Genomic DNA, 23844 nt, shown 5'->3' with positions numbered 1-23844 from the left:
AACCGAGTTAGCAGTAGTAAATGTGATTTCACAATCCCTGCCCAGCAACATGTTTACACAGTAGAGCGTTTAAATTACAATGCGCACAAAAGGCTGTACCTCCCTCTTTGTGTACTAGAGACAACATGCTTCATGATAATTCTCTTGCACAACCATTATTCATCTTTTTCTGGTCATGTCTACGGACAGCTTTAACTGTTTGTTGTGGAGACCTGCTGTGTATACAGTAACAACAAGCATTGGCATAGCCAATAGGTCTCGCCTTTGGGACCTTGTAAGTGTTTAGCCATGCAACAGTTGCATAACTAAATACTTATAAGGTCCCAAAAGCGAGACCTACTGGCTATGCCATGCGGCCGCGAAAGTGATCGCGATCAAACATCAAAGCGGCTGCGAAAGTAAATCGCGGTAAAGCGCGGCGCGCACGTGCACTGTAGCTCTAGGCTGGCCTGGTAGCACTTTTTGGAACCCTCTCAATAAGTCTCGCCAGCCCACGCATGCGCTGGGTCAGGCGAGACCTAAAAATACATAGAATGGGCTTTGATTCAGCCTATTGCTCATTATTGCATAGCTTTATTGTGTGTCTGTTATATTCTCTAGGCTCATTGGCTTTCCTTAATTTTCTTGTTTTGTCCTGTGCCTGGAGTATTTCTTCTTTATTATACTTTTGACTACATAAGTTGTAATTTTTTACTGTTGGCATCATGAAACTATTTTTTTAGTTCTGCCCTTCCGATAGATTTTAGTTGGTTCTTGACTTAATGTGGACAAAACCAATCATTACTTTCGTCTTTGGATCAGCTGTTTCTTACCATAGGTTGGATTTCTTGTCAGTTGGATGTGCTTGCTTCTCGTTCAGTATATCTCCCCTGGAACATGGCTGCTTTTTCTTCCCTTCGATTGGGTGATTTGTATCCTTCCACTTCTCGCATGGACAACACTACTTTTCTTCATTTTCATACACCAATCCATGGGAGAGAGTTTTTTTTTTTTTCTTGCTCTCTACCTTGTGTGCGGTCCCTTGTGTGGAACACAACGTACTGACCTTCACACGTTGGTTTACAACACAATGACATAACCTAGTAGAAGTAGCCATGCGCAGTTGGGCTTCATATAAAGTTGACCAATCGCATGAATTGAGACGAGGAATACAATACAGAAAGAAAATGAAATAAAAATAGCAGCTGTTTTAAGAAGCTACAGCAGCAGTCAGCCCTTTGAAAGCCAAAATTGCTGCTATAGGTCTTGCCATTTTTTAGTGACCTGTGGGAGCCAAGCCAAAGAAAACTTCTCTTTTAATAAGATTGGATTGAAGTTTAGAATCCGGGAGAAAGGATTCCTTTGCTCAGCATGTGTGTTTTTAGAGTTCACTGTTGCTCCTGAAGGCAGACTCTTTAGTAGAGCAATGCTGCTTTCCTCACCACTCAAGTTGTACAGCCTTTTCTTTGGTTTTGTGAGGCAGGCTGCGTTTAACACTAACGTGCATCTCATCAGAACACTGTTTTGGTTGGCACCAAGCTTCCCTTGGTACTTGTCAGCAGGAAGATGGCTATACTATGAGACAAGGGCGGCTCCTTGATGGCAGAACGGCTGCAAATGACACCCGATTATCAGCTTCTAAATGAACTGCTCCCATCAGCAAAACGAGAAGGAAAGCTTTTACCTTTGACCCAGGTTAAGGAAGGCCCTTTTAAAAATACAACCAGCCATTTGTTTTGTCACTCGTATGCCAAAGCCACGATACTGCAGTCTATAGCTTCTTTATGTGAGGTGCCAGCTTCACACTTCCAAGGTGGCAGAGGTGTGCCCACACTGAAGCATTGCAGTCTCGAAGGCATGCCTCACCCCCTAGAGTGCACCGTACACGTTATAAATACCAACATGGGATGACATAAATACGGAGTGCTTTTGAACATTTGATCATTTTTTTTTTATTTCAATAAAAAGTAGGGCTGTGGCAATTGAGATCACTCAATGTTGGACCTGGAAAGGCACATAAACATTCTGACTTTGATGTATACTATGACCAGCACAAACCTAAGTAATTTATTATAAAGTCGCTAAAACCAGTCTTTAATTAATTACAACGCCCTTTCAGAATATCCAAGCAAATCTCATTTAGTGGAAGTTCAGATTTGACCGCTTACATTTGTCAACCTCACTTCTCTCCAAGGGGATTTTTGATGGCACGCTTTGACATTTCTTTTATTTTGCTCTCTGTAAAACTGACTTTGTTTCTAGGAAATTCTATAGTGATAGTGCCCTCTGGATTCTGGGCCTAAAGTGCAGACTGTCACATTACCGTGACTTAACTTGGACCAGACACACAAACCATGAGCTCACTACCAATTTCTAGGGAATGTGAAAGTTTTTGTTAAAGACCTCTCTACGATAAATAAATGTTTTACAAAAAAGCATGTGAATGTTTCAAATTAAACTACGAATAAGGGAGAGGGAACCCAAAGTGCACAGTCTGAACAGTAACTAGGCTAAAAATTCCCCTGCCCAGAGAGAATAGTACTCCTTTTATTGGAGCCAGAAGAATGCAAGGCTAACTAAGTTGGTCGGCCCGCGTTTGAAATTGACTGGTAGCACTTTCAAATTCAAAATAAGCTTTAATCTATTTCTGCATAGAAAAACCATAAAAACATACACATACGCAAAAAAAAAACCATTTATTGATTTAAAATTTAAAAAAAAGTAAACCTTATATATAAGTAAACTCACAGGGACTTTGTAGCGCCTTACATTTTTCATATTAACAGGGAGTTTCTAAATTGGATGCCAGCCTTATAAAACCTCGACATAATGTAACAAGTATACACAGAGTATAGGGACTGAAGAAATAAGAATGCAGGTAGATATTGTCAAACTATGCGACATACACAGTGGTCAAATCCAGCACTTTCTTTGATCACTATAAAATTTACAAAATAAGACGATATGAATTGTCTGTAATGACGCATCGTAACTAGGACATTTCACTAAATTTGGTGATCAAGCATTTGAAAGCTAGTCAAATGATGGAATATATCCAGTCTAAAGCGAGTTAAGACAAACCTGTCTTGAGCATTAGAGACATTTTTTAAATACAGTTGCATAACTTAGAAAACCAGCGTCATTTGCTTGTTACGAATGCTGGGCTTCAGCAGTTCAGCGGACATTCTGAATTCCTCAGGCAGTGACTGGTAGCACGTATGTGACTGCAGCCAATTAGTCTTCCGCGCTTTTGACCCCTGATCGAAGAAGAATATCACAGATTGGCACTTGGAAGAAGAATGATCAGTCTTCTTGATCCACAAACAAGAGACTGTATTTTTTAGATCTCACCATGAGACGGCAAATTATTTTGGCAATTGCGTTGTGGATTTTTTGTTGTTGTTGCAATCATTTCCCACATTGACAACCACTTCTTTGTTAGGTGTTGCTTGTTGACAGCATATGGGCTGTCTCTGTGGGGCACTGTTTACAAACTAAAGGAAGGGATTGCAGCCCACCCATTGCTTACAATTTGTTGGCTTAATTGTTCTTCTTTGCTTACTCCTAATTGGCCAGCACTTGCCGGGCATCACTTCCTTTTCTTTCTGTGGAGCATGGAACAAGCACAGATTGCTTACACTGGATTGGTGTCCGTCCACTGAGCGTACTGTGATTGAAGTACTATTTCTTCTTCTTCCCTCTACCACGACCCCTTCGTATTGCTGCTTCCCTCTCCCACCCACCAACCCCTTCTCAGTGTTGCTCATGGAGTTTCTCTTCCTTGCCCCAACCCCCAATAAGGTCAGCATCCTAATTACATGACCCCATCCATCTGCTACCTTCGGTCTCTCCCCACCCGCCTTCTTTGTCATTTTTCTTCTCTTTCAATTTTGGCGAGGGGCTGGCAGCTGCATGCTACCTGCCAGATCACGGTTTTCTTTTTTCTTATGAACTTGTGTGTGATATATCTATATATCTATCTATCTATCTCTCTCTCTCTCTCTCTCTCTCTCTCTCTCTCTCTCTCTCTCTCTCTCTCTCTCTCTCTCTCTCTCTCTCTCTCTCTCTCTCTCTCTCTCTCTCTCTCTCTTTCTCTCTTTCTCTCTTTCTCTCTTTCTCTCTTTCTCTCTTTCTCTCTTTCTCTCTTTCTCTCTTTCTCTCTTTCTCTCTTTCTCTCTTTCTCTCTTTCTCTCTTTCTCTCTTTCTCTCTTTCTCTCTTTCTCTCTTTCTCTCTTTCTCTCTTTCTCTCTTTCTCTCTTTCTCTCTTTCTCTCTTTCTCTCTTTCTCTCTTTCTCTCTTTCTCTCTTTCTCTCTCTCTCTCTCTTTCTCTTTCTCTTTCTCTCTCCTATTAAAAATGGGCAAACAATCTTCGAATGGTAAATTGAACGTAAACTAAAATATAGAATGAGTTTGGATTGAGAACACTATTCCAACATAACAACTCTGAAGTGCGTATATATTATTGCAGCCATCCTGGATGACCATTCTTAAGATGTGCACATTAAATTGCTCTGAAGAATTACTAAATAGTTCCAGAACCCTTGTTGACAGTTTAGGGTTTACATTAGTTAGTCACTGAAGTGAGTTTGCTTCCTCTTATCTAAAAATCTAATTTTGAAAATGGATGACCATGAGTTTACATTGTCCTCGAGCAGGTATAAGAAAGAACATATGTGAAATAAAAGAATTTGGTGCTGCATTTAATAGTTTTGTCATGTGCAGACACTTCCTTGGCCATACAGCATTTGAGGTCAGATGTTACTCCATGAAACCACCACCATAGCTCAGATGCTTCTCAATGCAACCATCATCTGCACTGTCCAAATATAAAATTTAGCTTAGAAGCACCTCTGCTTATCAGTTGCTCCATGCCCCCAGCACAATACCTTAGAAGCTGCTTTGTGCAAATGCCACCTAAGCAGAACTACTCTGTGCCCCCATCACCTGAACTCCGAAGCTACTAAGTGCGACAACCACAGAGACTAAGAGCCATGTATTCACTTACTAAGCTCGTCTGTAATTTTCGGAACCAGAACAGAGTCAAATCAGAGATCTTATTAATAGTAGGTAATGAGGGAGTTAGACTCCGTATTTGTACCCTACCCAGTTGAACCCCCATCTTTAAGTCAGGTGAACAAGGTCAGAGAATGACTGCACATTTTGTCAAAAGACTGGAGGCTCTATTATGCAATTTCTTTTCCTACTTATTTACCGTCCTTCCGTCCATCAATTGTGTGTCTTTTGCTTTCTTGCCCTAAGTGCGCCAGGTATGCCCAGACGTGGGTCCTGGGCTCACTGTGCCACTGGAATCAAGCTATCCTGGCTGAAGAGGGGTGAAACCCCCAAACCGGTCCTAGGGTGCTTGTTTCCGGTCCAGGGAGGACCTGGCTTGGCAGTTCGGGCTGGACTGTTCCCCATGAGGCTCCGGATCAAGACTGATTTGCATATGGCCAGGTTTAAACTGGGGTGGCATGGTGAGCAAAAGAATGATGGATTTAACCCAGATCTCTTGACTGGGGGTGAATGTTTTGGTTTGTTCTGCATTCCGTCCATCAATTATGTGTCTTCAGCTACTAGTCCAAGCACCAGTCTCCTCACCCCAGAACCTTCTATTTGTAAGCACAAAATTAGCCCAGAAATTAAACTATGTAAATGCACTAAAGCTCGGAAACTGCTCCATTGACCCGTAAATGTTATTGAGTTGTCAACCACTTCATGTAATCCCCAACTAAGGTCAGAAACTACTTAATGTAACAGTAGCTCAAACTGGTCTCTATAACCACCCCACTGTACCTATATTCTTAGCTGAAAAGCTTCTTAATGTCCCCCATGAGTTTAACTAGGATGCTGACCCATGCATCTAAGAGTTTAGCTAAGAATCTGCTCCAAGCAACTTGATACTTTTAGGAAGAATGTTTGCTTTTTGCTCCAGACCCTCACCACTTATTTAGATGCTGCTCTATTATGTACACATTACCTTACTAGTATATTGCTTAACTCAATTACCCCCATAACTCAGAAGCAGCTCCCTTCACCCACAACTTTAGGGAGTTTAATGCTTGCACCCATTGATTTGTCAGCTAAGTGTTTTGCGCCCTCTCCATGGTCGTGTGAGAATAAAGACAGTAACAGTCATTTACTCAAACCGTTGCAGTGTTGCTAATAACGTGTGCCTTAGTTGACAATCCGATCAGACTCCAGCTGGATTGATATTCCCTGAGTGAGAAATTCACACTGCTTTAGGGCAGTTAATCTCTATTATATTGAATATGTCCTTTCTTCACACTCCTGTAGAAATGTAAAATGCAGATACAAAATTAACTTACCCAGACAGATTTTAGATGTAGAAGTTTAACAGATGTTATTGAAATAACAGTTCTAAAGATTAGGGTGGAACATGGTTCTGACATTGGACAAATCAACCCCTATAGCATTCATGGCATGATATGACTGTACACCTACAGAATCCAGAAATTGTCCTCCTATTGGAATAGTTTGATCGGTTCTGAGAACTAGTCAGTGATTACGTTTCCTTCCCATTCTCAATTTACAAAGGGCAGCCACTGCACAAAACCCCAGTATTTTCCAAATGCCTTTAAATGTTAATGTGAGGTTGTTGGGTGTTTTTGTTATTGATGTTAATACTTGGATCATTATAAGCCGCTTTGATAAGATTGGTTAACTTCCTGCCCTGTAAAACAAAACCCACAGTGAACAAAAGTAGGGGTTATTCACCAACTGAGAACTTTCCTTACTGCATTAGCATCATACTGCCCTCCCCAGCGTCTTCACAGCGTGAGCTACCTCTGCTGGAGTCCTGTTGCATGGGAGCTGCCTGTACTGGAGACTTTTATAGTAGTTCTGTTTCATTAACTTTTCTGGTGGAATGATTTATATGTGACTTAGTTTACTTGTATATTATGGTTATATGGTTTGTAAGAGACCTCTGTGGTCATTGGTGGAAATTCCTAAACAGACCATGTTATCTTTGCTGTGTTCATAATTTTGTTTTATTATATCTAGTATTCATCCCAAAGTACAGGTTGTTAGTCTCACAAACCTATAATTCCAATCCTATCACTTTTGCAAGGATGGTGAGAAATCTACAGAGCAGCAGGCCTACTGCTGCATCATCTTAGCTTCAGGAAACCTATGGTTGCAAGCGCGCTTTAGAAGAAACACTTCACTTTAACACCTGCTAAGACCCTATGAGTCACATTGTCGTTTCTCCCTTTGACAGAACAGCTCTCTTGGCTGGCACCGAATGACTGTCCGCATCTAGTGCTCCAGGCTGTCTCTGGACCATTAGCTGCAGCCACAGCATCCACTATCACCAACCCTATGGATGTGATCCGGGCAAGGGTGCAGGTAAGTGTCTCAGGGTGCGGTATTCCAGGCAAGGCATTGTTATTTTGCATTTGCACTGTAGAACACAGACAATCATTTCTTTGAATCTGTATTAGTAATTAAAATATCTTTGTGTATTCAAGAAAGAATAATTCTTGCAGGAAAGTTTCAACAATCCATAGCAGCCCAATTTTGGGGTAATTGTCAGACACTCTAGATTGTATTGAATTTGGAATCAAAAAAGCTAAATTTTCAAATGATATACAAGTTATGAAACAGTCATGGAAAGGTGTAATATTCTTCATCTTACCTCTAGGGTTCTAGTTTCAATTAGCCCAGGTGCAGATCAATTTGAATTGTCATCAACAATTGTTACTTAACTATATTGTTATTTCTCCTGCAATGTCCCACCCATGCACGGGATTCCGAACACTTTCATAAGACGCATTTTTTTTGTTTTTCTTTTGAAAAGCCAGTTTACTCCATTAAACATACTGCAGCATTCTATTTAAAGGCTGTAGTCGTGAAATTCAACTTGTATTCATGAAAAAGAATATAACAAGATTGGAAAAGTAGCTAGGTGACAAGAAAAACACCTTTTGACCAAATTTATTTTTGGAAGAAATTGAAGAAGGAAAAACTAAGCCAATGTATTAAGGTAGGATGCTGCCAGACAAGTCAGAAAACGGATACTGCAGCCTTCAAGGGTCCCTGTCCATCACAATCCCATTGTGTTCTGTCAGTGGTGCTAGTCATTTAAAAAAGGTGCAGGATACTACCATGGGAGCCATGTACCTGTTGATAACCTAACAAAAGGTAAGACATTATCCATCTAGAGGTAGTGTGCTTTGAAGTAGCTGTGCCTGCCCATAAGGGAGCATAGTAAACCAATAGGTGTTGAGCTTTCCCTTGGTTTTGTCTAAACAAAATCTCAGTACCCCCATTGCATCCAGCATGTGGAAGGATATCTCCGCCGGAGAGGCCAGATTCTAAAAGAAGGTTGGTAACAAAATGGATTGAATAATATGGAAATCTGATATTTGTTCAGTAGAGAACCCTAAGAGCACCTACATGACCACTTTGTCCTTATGGAAAATCATTGAAACATGAAACTTTACTTTCAGCCTGCAGGGCCAGTGAAAATTATGGGTATGAGAAAAGCAGTTTTCCATGGTAGATGCTGCAGGAAACTTGTTGAATTGGTTTCAGCAGATGACCCAGGCGCTTGACCGGGTAGTTGCCTATCGGAAAAAGAGCACTTTACTATCCTTTAAAAAGCTCTTGATAACCAACACTCTGTAGAAAATCCCCTTCACAAACCTTTTTGCAAACCGTAATAGCTAATAGAGCTGCCTTTATGGGTTAACATTGCATCCTTGACCTGGCCAAATAATAAAGTCAGTACTGCTTCTTCTTGACCACTGGAAGAGTTAATGTACTTCAGTACATATGAAATGCAAAATGCCTTCCATTTTAAGGCATAAGAGTCATTTGGAAAGAAACCAAATATCAGTCCAGAGCTTCTTATCAGTGCTGAGGAAGATTCAATTGACACATTGTAGGCATTAAGGAGCCAAGCTTCCAAATTCAGCAGTGTTAGGTTGGCGTGTTAGATCTCGCTCTGAACCTTTAAAGCTTATCTGGTGTATATGGCAGAGTCCTGTGTAGGGATTCCAGCAGGTGAAATAGATGAGTGTACCAATTTTGCTGTGTTCGTTTAATTGGTAAAGTGAAGTGCATAAGTCTGTAGGTTGCTGACTGTTTCCCACTTCAGATCAACAGCACATCGTGTAGCAACACTCTGAATCTTAACCTTCTTACTCTGTTCTCAAAATGGGTAGTAGTTATCATTCATATAAACGAGAGGCTGTCATGAAGGCAGGATGGAATGCTTTGAGAGTTAGATGCATAGTTCTCTGTTCCAGGAAATGATGTTATATGTATCTTGCTTTGAGACCATGTCCTCTGTATGTGAAGGTGGGCTGTGTGCACTCCCCAGCGTAGCATGCAGGTAACAACCAGTAGTGGCTGTTATTCTGGGCTGCATATAGAGACAGAGTACATTTATTTTCCCACATGTCGCAGTATTGGCACCATTGATCTTCAAGCCATTATTGTAGTGGTCTCATGTGAAGATGTACTTGTGGGACCAGGAAGATGCAGGATGCCATTAAACCTAGAAGTTATGACATCTGTTTTGCCATAATCTGTTTCATCTTCAGTAAGTTGCAGCTACTTCAAAAGGATCAATAACTGTCTATCTTCTGAAGAACAATCTTTTCTTTAGTGCATCCAAAACCACTCTCAGGTAATGTAAGGATGTACCAGAGTTCATGTTTACTTTTCCTGATTGACTTGTCAGAAGGGGCTGTAATGGAAAGTGTTATTGCATGACTCATTCACAGCAGACCTGACTAGTCAGGAAGAAGATCCAATGTAAGAATAAAGGGTTTTGCTCAGGAGGTCTGTACTTCTTTTGAATGAATGCTGGGAGCTTCCTTTATAGAAAGAACTAAAAGAAAGCAGGCACTAGCACACTTAGAAATTGTGGAAGAGCCACTGAATACTAAACAGCTTGTGCATTGTTAACAGACACCCACACGCCCAGCTTCATTGACTTGAAGTCTAATGTCCATAGAGCCAGAAACTATGGTTTGAACAAAATACTTTGACCAAGGGCACTATGACAGGGCTGCCATGTGCGTCAGTGACCGCATGGTCTGTGCGGATGTATGAACATGGCTGTGTATGAATGGGATATATGTGTACGGGTGACTGAGAGCCTGTGTCGATTGTACTTGTGGCACAGTTAATGCCTTTCGTAATATGTGTCACCGTTCCATGTATGACACAAACATCCAACCATTTTTTTTAATTGGTAGAAATTTAAAGTGCAAAGAAAAGTTCTGTAAAAATGTTGCTAATATGCAACATTTTTCTGCACTTTAAATTTCTCCCACTTAAAATAATGGCTGTATTTTTAAGTTATAAATACTGCACCATGTCTATCAGCCTCTGGGAGCAAGATTCTTACTGTGTAAAGATGAGACTTTGAAATGGGAGAAAATTAAACTAAAGAGTTAACTTGTGTTTATATGCATGCCATTAAATTCCTCATTTAAGTTTTCTCCCATTTCCAGGTGTTGTGTTTACAAACAGCAGGCACCTTGGAACCAGTGGCTTGTTAAGCATAGTACCATATTTATAACTGAAAAATACAACCATTTGTTTACATGAGTGGCATTTAAAATTAAGAAACGTGCTTCATAATATTAAGATGTAATTGGCTTAATCGAAAGTGAAGAAAACATTCATGTAAATATTTCATAGAATTATTTATTTACTTTAAGTTTCTCCCATTTAAAAATGATTATTTTTCAGTTATAAACATGGCACAGTGTCTACTGGCCACTGGGTGCAAGAGGCCTACTGTTTGTAAATGCAACACTTTGAAATGGGAGAAGATTAGAATGAAGAGTTAACTTGATCATTAAGGTAACTTTTCATTTGAATTTTCTCCCATTTAAAAGCATTTAGAAACCTAATTTTTCACCGCTCCAATAATGAGTTGACAAGGACTTTTGTTTAAGAGTTATATACCTTAGTGGTTCAGTTCTTCGCCAGTGTGCCACACCCTGGGTCATAAATCGGACTGAGCACTGCTCATTATCACACTCTGCTATCTGCAGCCTGATGATAATACTGTTAACTAAACTCAGCATTTCCTTAACTTTAAAAAGAAAATGTGACCCTAAGCTTATTTAAAATTAACTCAAGGCTGTAAGCTACTTTGAAGGTGTCGGCGAGTTACTGGTAGCTCGGGATTGACTGGTTGGAGACACCTCTTACATGGCTTCTATTTACTACATATAACTATAAATTGTAAAACCTTTTATTAATTTTCTTAATTTGTATTTTTTAGATTTGTTTTAGATTACATTAATATTAAGTAAATGTATAATTTAAGTGTGCTTATTTTAATTATAATAAATACATTTTATATAACCTATCCCTGCACATTTAAATTCCTTTACTATCCCATATGCTAATCGTCCTAGAGCCCTAAAAACTCCTTACTGTCCCTAGACACTACCCGTTCCTGAATTTTAAAACCAACTTTCTACCCAGATACTACTTATCCCCCGAACCCTTGTTGAGACGGTATCTTACATTTATAAAAATATTTTCACAAAATATATACTATATTTAGAATATTCTTGAAAACGATTACATTTTAAACATGTATTAAATCAGTTTAATTAAAATATTACTTTAAACTTAAATACACAAATTATTAAATAAGTTCTATTGTTTGTAAATTATTTAAATACAAACTTGTGCTTTTTAAAATTGATGTATTCTCTATATACACCCACATATAATACACTTGTAATGTGTGAGCCCATGAAGTAAAAAAACGAATACGTACCGGTTAGGTAAAATCTCCTGATGTATGTACAATCCATTTATAAGCGGTCCTGGTAACATTATGTCTAGCTCAGTGTATGGACTGCGCTGGAATGAGATTGATCCGCAGTCTGAGCTCCTTAGTGATCCAACCTCAAGGACAGTGATGACCTGATTGTTGACCTACTCGAGGTGTCGCAAGGATTGGTGTTGTAGGAGAACTTGGCGGGGAAATAAATCTCCACAGACGCTTGTTGAATGTGGGGGAAGATTAGAGTCTTCGCAACAGTGAATCTAGAATTTCCACCCGTAGTACCTCTGTGATGGAAGAGTACGCTTGTGAAATCAGATTCCGAAGTGGGTGGAAGCCTTTTGATGCGAATTTGCGAATCCATTCAGCAGACAGATGAAGAGTAGCAATTGATTATACATTTTTCAATGTTTAATGGTGCCTCAATGCCATAGACTTTAATATTAAATGTTTATAGTTGTTCGCTCTTGAATGCCTCCTCCGTGGCAAAATAACCCTTGATAGGGAGCTACTTGTCACTGTACTTTCCCTCATTTTTATGGCTGTTAACTTTCAGTGGAAACTGCACCTTTTTTCATGGTAGTGTTTCCTCCTGGGTCTCCCACTAGAGGAGCCCTTGGAGATTAAGTTGGAGCCCTCTGAATACTCAGATACTCATTTCTGCATCCATCATTTTGAAGACCATGGAACAGAATCTTCTCTTTGTCCTGTAAGGTGTGTTGGACAACTTCGGGCACTACGCAAACAAATGATGGACGAAATATTGAATAAATCATACGTTCACCACCAGTCATACAGCTTGGTCCAAACTGGGGTGGCAGCATGAGCAAGAGATTGGGGGATTTAAACCAGATCTCTTGACTGGAGGTGAATGTTTGATTCATTCAGCGTTCTATCCATCATTTGTTGCCATAGCACGGACAACGTCAGGCAGCACTGGTACTGTTCAAGATGAGTTTCCAGGAGGTAAACACTGAACAGTGCCTATCTGATGCGACTTGAATGGTACCTCACAAAACAATTCAATTTTTGTGAACGTGTTTTTTTCGTCAGAAAACAAGAGTAAAACACATAAAGCATCAAAGGACATAAAGTGAAATGCCTTTAAGGGAGGTGAGCAAAGATTCTAAAGAAGTAAAAGCTTAGTGCTCTAGCATTGAGAATAGATAATTAGATCAATGCCACTGAGAGGAGAGGGTAAAATACGGACGGAGTGTGATTGCTAAAAGCTGCAGTGAGTGTGTGGCAGCAGCCTGCCTGTCTACAGAGTCTTAGTATTTCCCTCATTTTAAGTTCAAAAGGTTTATGAAATATTTGTCGCAAGGTATACCTTGCAACTTTTTTAAATACAAAACTGAATTTGCGCAACTTAGCCTTTAGATAATAAACTGCTAAAATATGTTTACACTATTTAACATCTATTTACTAAGTCACTTGTTCATCTACAAAAGGTGATCTTTCAGACCCACACAGGAAAGGAACCGAAACTAAATGCACAGGATTTGTGTAAAATGGATAGAAAAGATTTAAAGTCATGTAGATAGCAGGAATAATAATGCAGTTATTGTACTCTGCACTGGTTTCGCTGCAAGAACTCCATAGATTATTAGTCGTACACTGTGGCCGATATTCTTTTGTGCAAATTCAACTTTGAAGTTTGTTGGATCCTGGCACACCAGACAGCTGTGCGTTAATAACTAGGACACATCCTTAAAGAACAGTTTTAGAAAAAATGGCACATGAAAGGTGAAGAGGGGACAAAATAACTCTGCAAGTGTGACATTCAAGGGACTACCACCAGTGGTGTGCCAGAGTTACAGAATGGAACCGGAAGTGTGGCAGGCAGACAGACAAGCCTAGAAGCAACTGTTCCAGCGAGGGTGAACAGCGCAAGCAGTGCGCAAAACTGACAGGAAGAGAAGGAAGACATGTGGCTGTAGATTAACAGAAGAGAGAAGTACTGCCGAGGGAGAGTCATGGTGCAAGAAGTGTGGCCCCAGGGATGTTTGATCGAGAACTGGACAAGGAAGTTTGGTTTACTGGACGAGCTCCTGTCTAGAAAAAACAAGCATTTGCAATGCAACAGGTCATGCATCAGTTAGAGCTTTTGGCGTTGCAAATAATAATGTAACTTTTTAGTAATGCAAGACCTAACTATGGCACAACATGCACACATAGATGACAGAACAATGGGAGTATGTAGTTGGTAAACAAAAAATATGGGATTACGAACTAGGCCATAGAGACAACACATTTAAAAAAAATACAACCTAATAGAGGGTCGGAGTGTCCTTAATTATTAAAGAGAATCAGAATGTCAATACGCTAAGGCACCGATATACAAAAGAAGCTGCCAATATGATGCACTATTCACCATGATGGAGAACAAGGTCTAATTCAATGACCAAAACCTGGGGACTAGTCGTCAACTTGCATTAATTTCACAATTCTATGCCAACTAAAGAGGTAAACTGATAAATGTGGTTGCTTTACCCTTCAAGTAGCGGACGAACTGTATGATGGTACCTTGCTCACAAATCCAAAACCGTGCCAAATTAATGTTGAATAAACCATTTTAGTAGGGTGATATAGGTTTGCAAAGAGGGCAAGCTTATGAAAGTGTAATAACTCATTTTCCTTGTCAGGATAGTGAATATGATTGAAAAGCAGGCGACACCCAAATTTATATTTTCTCGTTTATTATTATTGTTAAGTGACAAGCTTGACACGAGGATGAATTGACAAGCTATGTTTAGCTGCCTTATAATGGATAGCATTCATGACCGCAACTGCAGCTGTGCCCCCACCACAGAATAATTAAAATGTACGTGTGTGTGTATATATACACATGCTCATAACCCCCATTTCTATGCGTCCCTCTTTCTTCCGGACTGTACCTGATCATCGGCAGCCAGCCTCAGGGGCGCCAACACTTCTTCCATGGCTCTCCTAGCTCTGGCTTCTGCTGCTTTCTCAGCGGTGCTTTGTCCTGCTGACGGCGGGGTGCGGTGGCCAGACCCCGGATGGACCGCTGGAGCAGGAGGCTGCGCTGGCCGGTGAGCAGAGTGTGGCAGAGCAGGGTTCTAAGCAGCAGCATGGACCGGGAAAGGCGGGGCTTTGGGCTGCATGATGAAATCTCTGCCTGGCCGGCTCCGGAGAGCGACTCAGTAATTCATCAAATGCAGAGCGTGATTCCTGCTAAAAAGGAGCGGCAAAGTTAGAATGGCGTTAGGTCTGCTTACGAACTTAATGGTTAGACGCTTGTAAGATATACGCCACTCGAGGACTTTGCTCTTTAATATGGAGTAGAAGAAAGTGAAAGCGCGCCATGCGCGTGCTGTGACGCTCTGATCAAAAGAGATGCCCGCGAGACTCAGGATGACTGAATACCATACGAAGAAAAGTGGAAGCGTGCCATTCGCGCGCTCCGTACGCGTGCACATCTCTTGTCCGGGCAGGCATGGCAAACAGGAGACAGTAACTCGTGCCCTAGTGACAGATCACCTGGTCACCGTTTGCAAGCTCTTCAGTTCCTGCAGCAGCAGCTGGTGACTGTTAGCTGTCGTCGGTAGTACACTGTAACATTATGTTGTAGCTTAATGTACAGCACTGAATACTTGTGCATTGCTGGCATGCACACAGCGCCAGCAGAAACACATCCATTATCTGTGTTCCGTTAGGCATTGTAATGATATATCGTTGCATGTTGTGTAGCGCTGAGTTTTTGAGCGAGGCTTGCATGCACACAGCGCAAATAGAAACACACCCATTTGGCGTGATCAGTAGTATAGTTTAGTTTATTGTACTGTTTTTATTGGTATGTTCCGATGCTGTTGACTAGTTATGCAGGTGACTGTATAGTACAACAAACAAATGATGGACGGAATGCTGACAATGCAGACATTCTCCCCCAGTCAAGAGATCTGGGTTAAATCCATCGTTCTTTTGCCCACTACGCCACCCCAGTTCAGACATGGCCATATGCAAATCAGTCTTGACCCTGTGCCTCATGGGAACAGTCCAGCCCGAACTGCCAAGCCATGTCTTCCCTGGACCGGAATCAAGCATCCTAGGACCGGTTTCTGGCTATCAGCCGTCATCAGCCAGGATAGCTTGACTCCAGTGGCGTAGTGAGCACGGGACCCACGTCTGGGCATACCCATCCCACTTAGGGGGAAAAGCGTTACAACAAACAAATGATGGACGGAATGCTGACAATGCAGACATTCTCCCCCAGTCAAGAGATCTGGGTTAAATCCATCGTTCTTTTGCCCACTACGCCACCCCAGTTCAGACATGGCCATATGCAAATCAGTCTTGACCCTGTGCCTCATGGGAACAGTCCAGCCCGAACTGCCAAGCCATGTCTTCCCTGGACCGGAATCAAGCATCCTAGGACCGGTTTCTGGCTATCAGCCGTCATCAGCCAGGATAGCTTGACTCCAGTGGCGTAGTGAGCACGGGACCCACGTCTGGGCATACCCATCCCACTTAGGGGGAAAAGCGTTACAACAAACAAATGATGGACGGAATGCTGACAATGCAGACATTCTCCCCCAGTCAAGAGATCTGGGTTAAATCCATCGTTCTTTTGCCCACTACGCCACCCCAGTTCAGACATGGCCATATGCAAATCAGTCTTGACCCTGTGCCTCATGGGAACAGTCCAGCCCGAACTGCCAAGCCATGTCTTCCCTGGACCGGAATCAAGCATCCTAGGACCGGTTTCTGGCTATCAGCCGTCATCAGCCAGGATAGCTTGACTCCAGTGGCGTAGTGAGCACGGGACCCACGTCTGGGCATACCCATCCCACTTAGGGGGAAAAGCGTTACAACAAACAAATGATGGACGGAATGGTGACAATGCAGACATTCTCCCCCAGTCAAGAGATCTGGGTTAAATCCATCGTTCTTTTGCCCACTACGCCACCCCAGTTCAGACATGGCCATATGCAAATCAGTCTTGACCCTGTGCCTCATGGGAACAGTCCAGCCCGAACTGCCAAGCCATGTCTTCCCTGGACCGGAATCAAGCATCCTAGGACCGGTTTCTGGCTATCAGCCGTCATCAGCCAGGATAGCTTGACTCCAGTGGCGTAGTGAGCACGGGACCCACGTCTGGGCATACCCATCCCACTTAGGGGGAAAAGCGTTACAACAAACAAATGATGGACGGAATGCTGACAATGCAGACATTCTATCCTGGCTGACGAGGGCTGAAAGCCCGAAACCGGTCCTAGGATGCTTGTTTCCAGTCCATGGAGGACCTGGCTTGGCAGTTCGGGCTGGACTGTTCCCATGGGGCACAGGGTCAAGACTGATTTGCATATGGCTGGGTTCAAACTGGAATGGCATGGTGAGCAAAAAAACGATGGATTTAGGCCCAGATCTCTGTACTGGGGTGAATGTATGACATTGTTCTGCATTCTGTCCATCAATTGTTGTTTTTGCATTTGTCACCCCGAGTGGGAAGGGTATGCTCAGACGTGAGTCCCTTGCTCTCCATGCCACTGGAATCAAGCTATCCTGGCTGACGAGGGCTGAAAGCCCGAAACCGGTCCTAGGATGCTTGTTTCCAGTCCAGGGAGGACCTGGCTTGGCAGTTCGGGCTGGACTGTTCCCATGGGGCACAGGGTCAAGACTGATTTGCATATGGCTGGGTTCAAACTGGAATGGCATGGTGAGCAAAAAAACGATGGATTTAGGCCCAGATCTCTGTACTGGGGTGAATGTATGACATTGTTCTGCATTCTGTCCATCAATTGTTGTTTTTGCATTTGTCACCCCGAGTGGGAAGGGTATGCTCAGACGTGAGTCCCTTGCTCTCCATGCCACTGGAATCAAGCTATCCTGGCTGACGAGGGCTGAAAGCCCGAAACCGGTCCTAGGATGCTTGTTTCCAGTCCAGGGAGGACCTGGCTTGGCAGTTCGGGCTGGACTGTTCCCATGGGGCACAGGGTCAAGACTGATTTGCATATGGCTGGGTTCAAACTGGAATGGCATGGTGAGCAAAAAAACGATGGATTTAGGCCCAGATCTCTGTACTGGGGTGAATGTATGACATTGTTCTGCATTCTGTCCATCAATTGTTGTTTTTGCATTTGTCACCCCGAGTGGGAAGGGTATGCTCAGACGTGAGTCCCTTGCTCTCCATGCCACTGGAATCAAGCTATCCTGGCTGACGAGGGCTGAAAGCCCGAAACCGGTCCTAGGATGCTTGTTTCCAGTCCAGGGAGGACCTGGCTTGGCAGTTCGGGCTGGACTGTTCCCATGGGGCACAGGGTCAAGACTGATTTGCATATGGCTGGGTTCAAACTGGAATGGCATGGTGAGCAAAAAAACGATGGATTTAGGCCCAGATCTCTGTACTGGGGTGAATGTATGACATTGTTCTGCATTCTGTCCATCAATTGTTGTTTTTGCATTTGTCACCCCGAGTGGGAAGGGTATGCTCAGACGTGAGTCCCTTGCTCTCCATGCCACTGGAATCAAGCTATCCTGGCTGACGAGGGCTGAAAGCCCGAAACCGGTCCTAGGATGCTTGTTTCCAGTCCAGGGAGGACCTGGCTTGGCAGTTCGGGCTGGACTGTTCCCATGGGGCACAGGGTCAAGACTGATTTGCATATGGCTGGGTTCAAACTGGAATGGCATGGTGAGCAAAAAAACGATGGATTTAGGCCCAGATCTCTGTACTGGGGTGAATGTATGACATTGTTCTGCATTCTGTCCATCAATTGTTGTTTTTGCATTTGTCACCCCGAGTGGGAAGGGTATGCTCAGACGTGAGTCCCTTGCTCTCCATGCCACTGGAATCAAGCTATCCTGGCTGACGAGGGCTGAAAGCCCGAAACCGGTCCTAGGATGCTTGTTTCCAGTCCAGGGAGGACCTGGCTTGGCAGTTCGGGCTGGACTGTTCCCATGGGGCACAGGGTCAAGACTGATTTGCATATGGCTGGGTTCAAACTGGAATGGCATGGTGAGCAAAAAAACGATGGATTTAGGCCCAGATCTCTGTACTGGGGTGAATGTATGACATTGTTCTGCATTCTGTCCATCAATTGTTGTTTTTGCATTTGTCACCCCGAGTGGGAAGGGTATGCTCAGACGTGAGTCCCTTGCTCTCCATGCCACTGGAATCAAGCTATCCTGGCTGACGAGGGCTGAAAGCCCGAAACCGGTCCTAGGATGCTTGGTTCCAGTCCAGGGAGGACCTGGCTTGGCAGTTCGGGCTGGACTGTTCCCATGGGGCACAGGGTCAAGACTGATTTGCATATGGCTGGGTTCAAACTGGAATGGCATGGTGAGCAAAAAAACGATGGATTTAGGCCCAGATCTCTGTACTGGGGTGAATGTATGACATTGTTCTGCATTCTGTCCATCAATTGTTGTTTTTGCATTTGTCACCCCGAGTGGGAAGGGTATGCTCAGACGTGAGTCCCTTGCTCTCCATGCCACTGGAATCAAGCTATCCTGGCTGACGAGGGCTGAAAGCCCGAAACCGGTCCTAGGATGCTTGTTTCCAGTCCAGGGAGGACCTGGCTTGGCAGTTCGGGCTGGACTGTTCCCATGGGGCACAGGGTCAAGACTGATTTGCATATGGCTGGGTTCAAACTGGAATGGCATGGTGAGCAAAAAAACGATGGATTTAGGCCCAGATCTCTGTACTGGGGTGAATGTATGACATTGTTCTGCATTCTGTCCATCAATTGTTGTTTTTGCGACTGTATAGTACAGCCAATGCTCGTCCTCTGCAGGGATCGCAGTCCTGTTACAGAGCCGAAGCGCATGAGCAAATGTCACTGTCAGCCTTTCACCTCTAGTGTAGAGCGCGGAGTGCACGAGCAAAGCTTTGAACGTGGGTAGTCCCACTACTAATAAAACTACACCGCACACGCAGAGTTCCTTGGCAGCGGATCATGCGCGCAAGCTGTTCGTGCATTGAGTGACCTGTGAGGCACTATTTTGGTGCTCCGAGCTGGAATCTGTATGTGAGGTTAAGGACTTTAGCGCCTGCTGTATATGGGGGTAGTAGGGTCATACGTGTCGCATAGTAACCACTTGCATGGCACAATAATTTGCTTTGGGTACATGAATGCTGAGCACGACTTCCTTCTTCTTGGACATTAGTATGTAATTGGTTGCGTGGGTACCCCTCAAACCTCAGATTGGCAGTCGAATCCACAGCAGTCTTTTCACTACTTACACTGGTTGTCACAGCTCCTATTCAACAGCTACTTCAAACTACCGTTAAAAACTGTAAAATATGGAATGGGTACGTACACAAGAGAGATTCACAGTATTAGCCAAGGGATAGACACTTGTAAGATGTACGCCACTCAAGAGGACTTTGCTGTTCAAAATGGAGTAGAAGAAAGTGAAAGCACGCCATGCTGAAACGCTGTGATCAAAAGGGACGCCCGCGAGACTCTGGATGACTGAATACCACACAAAAGAAAGTGGAAGCGTGCCATGTACGCACACTGTATGTGTGCACATTTCCTGTCCGGGCAGGCACGGCGAACAGGAGACAGGGAGGGTACAAAACATGCCTCCCTTCCAATGAATAGCGTGCGTTTTGGACCCGCGCCAATCTGAAGCATGGGTGGAGCTTCCACCCCGCTTCCAAAGCAAAATCGACCACAATAGATCTCGCAAGCGAGCAGCACAAATGGAAGTTCATTATTAAGAAATGAATGGAAGGTTTCGACGAAGCCAAACAGTACCTCATGTGAGTACATAAGAATTTGAGACTGTTTTTTCCTCCTGGGCAGTGGTTTAAATTGCAGGACTACTTGCACGTTAGACAGAGGGTGATGGAGGCATTTCCAGAGCACTGCTTGATGAACTGTCATTTCCCCATAGCATTTTCTTTTTTTTTTTTGTGTGTGTGTGTGTTTGAAAAGCTTTATTTCAGGAAAATATTAGTACAAAGATATCAGCAACAGTACAAATACAGTCCAATGGCATGAAAAGGCCAATATCGTAAACAATGAGCAAAAGCATTTTATAGAGAGTTTTTAAGGGAAAAACAGGGGAAAGGGGAAAAAGGGAAGGGGGAAAGAAATAAAGATGAGAGAAGGAAAAAAGGAAATAATGCAATACAATATGAAAATACAATAACATGGTTTAAAAGTAAATGCTGTAGGTGAAAACAATAATCAAAATAGCAAATACAAGAGCAAATATAACCAGAAATAAATCCTGTAGTGAAATTGCAAGCAAAGAAGATGTAAATTCCTCAAGGCGGGTCAATTTTCTGCATTGGTGCATGATAGTTTCTTACGAACCATCCGGTCCAGATAAGAGGTAAGGGGTAACCAAAAGAGATCCCTATTGTGGGAGGGATTACAGGAGGAAGCAAAAGTGGTATCGAGTCTGTGGAAGTAACATAAAGAGTTCCACCAGCAGCGTATGGAGACTTTAGTGAGGGACTTCCAGTTGGAAAAAATATGTTGAAAGGCTAATGCAAGCATGAGGTCAAAAAGACCGCGAGAGTGAGGAGGGAGAACTAGCAGGTCTGATAAACTGCCCAGAAAAAGGATAGGTATAGAGTATTGAGAGGAAATATCAAAAATGCGAGAAATGTATAGCCAAACAGAGTCCCAAAAGCGAGAAATAGAGGGACATAAGAAGAAGAGATGAAAAAGGTTGGCATTGGGGGAAGAACATGTCCAGCAGAGAGAATCAGCAGTGGAGGAAAAACGGGCAAGAGAGAGTGGAGAAAGGTATAGTCTATGATACAGATAAAAGAGAGATTGAGTAAGAGAAGCAGAACGAGAAATTTTTAGAGATCTGGACCAGAGTTTATCCCACACGGCAACGGACCAAACACAACCCAATTCCGCCTCCCAGGAAAGCTCCAATTCAGATTTAGGCCGATCCGGGTTAGGAGCGGAAAAGAATTTATAGATGAGGGAAGCCTTGGGGAGGATAGAGAGCACCTTAAGAAGAGGAGCGCCGGGAGCAGAAGAAGGGGAAGAAGGGAGAGAGTAGAAAACATCAAGAATAAGTGTCATTAGAGTGACAAACTTGTGCAAAAAAGAACGAGGACAGTGAAAAGACCTCTGAAATTGAGGAAAGGAACAGGGAGAAAGACCGTCAAAGAATTGATTCACCCAGATGATGCCCTTAGACCTCCAAACCTTCCAAAAAATGGGTCTATTCCTTATAAGAATAAGTGAATTATACCAAACGGTGGAGTCCAGAAAAGACTCCCGAGTAGGAGGTAACGGATGAAAGAGAGGCTTTAAAAGAGAAGAGGTATGTTTGAATAAAGGGAGTGACGAGTGCGGAGCCTTGGCAGAGAAACGAATAGTCTCCATGAAAGAAAAAGGCAACAACAATGCCTGTTCGATATGCAGCCACAGAGGAGCAAGAGGAGAGGGAGTAGAAGCCAGCCACCTGGAAGCTTGCCGGAGAGAGAAAGACTTATGGTAAAGACGAAAATCTTGGAAATTAGTCCCACCATTGGACTTGGACTTACGAAGACACGCTAATGAGATTCTAGCCCTCTTCTTACCCCAAAGAAATTTCGACAAACAGGAGTTGATGCGTTTAAAATAAATTGCGGGAATATGGACAGGCAACATAGACAAAATATAAATTAAAATGGGAGCTTTCATCATCTTGATTGAATCCATGCGTCCCCACCAAGAAAGAAAGAGGGGATTCCAGGTAGAAAACAAATGATCAATACGAGATAAAACCGCAGACATATTTAAAGAAATAGAGGAGGAAATAGAGTTGGAAAACCATACTCCTAGGTACTTAATTTTGGAACTATTCCAAGCAAATCCAGTAGAAGAGAATACAGAAGGAGTACAAAATTTGGTAAGAGGGAGAATCTCAGTTTTATCCGAATTAATTTTATACCCCGAGACCTGGGAAAAGGAATCAAACTCAGACAGTAAAGGGGGGATAGAGGTTTCCGGAGCAGAAATGAAAAGAAGGATATCATCCGCATAAGCAGAGAGCTTCAATTGACTGGTCCCATATGGAAAACCAAGAATAGAGTCGTTATTACGAATGGAGGACAAAAAGGGTTCAAGGGCCAGGACGAAAAGTAGAGGGGATAAGGGGCAACCTTGACGAACACCCCGTTGTAAAGGGAAGTACGAAGAGACTTGACCATTAACCAGGACGGCAGCTTTGGGAGAGGAGTACAAGAGAGAAATGAGAGAGATGAAACGAGGGCCAAAACCATACCAACGCAAGGAAGCAAAAAGGAAAGACCAGTCAACTCTATCAAAGGCTTTCTCTGCATCAACAGAAATAGCCGCCATGGGGATAGAGAGAGATGGGACTTTATTTAAAACATTACGAAAAAGACGAGAATTATCGGAGGTAAGTCTGCCTTTGACAAAACCGCATTGTTCCTTCCCAATAAGAAGGGGCATAAGGGGGTCAAGCCGCAACGCAAGAGTTTTAGCAAACTACTTGTAATCCACATTTACCAAAGAGATCGGACGATAGTTCTTGCAAAATTTGGGATTGCGACCATCCTTAGGAATGAGACAAATGGTGGCTTCCTGGAATGTACCCTCAGCCTTGCCCAACAAACAAAACGATTGAAAAAGAGAAAGAAGTTTTGGGAGTAAGAGATCAGAGAAGTGTAGATAGAATTCAACCGAAAAACCGTCAGGACCTGGGGTTTTGCCTTTGGTAAGAATATTCAAAGCCGTAGATAGCTCTTGTAAAGAGAGATCCGCATCCAAGTCTGGGAGGTTGAGATGAGAGTGTGACAGTTTAGGAAGTTTATCAAAATAAGCCTGGACCAAAGAGGGAGGGGGAGAAGTTTCCGGAGTATAAAGCGCAGAGTAAAAGGATTGAAATTGTGTAATAAGGTGTTCTCAGATGAGTAGATGGATTCAATAAAGGAACGCTCCTTGCGGGACTTAAGATAGTTGGCAAGAAGTTTACCTGCCTTATTGCGTCCACCATAATAACGCGCAGTACTGCGAAGAAGCATCGATGAAGCGTTGTCAGTAGTAAACTTATTGTACTCGAGCTTGGCACGAATAAGATCGGGGGGGACGGGATTATTGGGAGAAGTGTAAAACCTATGTTCCAAAGATTTAATA

The 23844-nt window shown here is 42.9% G+C and overlaps 1 protein-coding gene across 2 annotated transcripts in view; it reads left to right on the top strand.

Annotated features, from left to right (window-relative positions):
- SLC25A44 (solute carrier family 25 member 44) overlaps positions 1–23844 on the top strand; it is a 62097-nt gene that overhangs the window by 19094 nt on the left and 19159 nt on the right. For both annotated transcript variants that reach the window (XM_085638208.1, XM_085638209.1), the window contains exon 3: positions 7220–7347. In XM_085638208.1, coding sequence (XP_085494334.1) covers positions 7220–7347 — 128 coding nt within the window. The remainder of the gene's footprint in view (positions 1–7219; positions 7348–23844) is intronic.

The sequence above is a fragment of the Triturus cristatus genome, chromosome 12, assembly GCF_964204655.1.
Source record: "Triturus cristatus chromosome 12, aTriCri1.1, whole genome shotgun sequence".
NCBI lineage: Eukaryota > Metazoa > Chordata > Amphibia > Caudata > Salamandridae > Triturus > Triturus cristatus.
The sequence above is the reverse complement of the archived record's forward strand: the minus strand, read 5'-3'. Positions and strand labels throughout refer to the sequence as shown.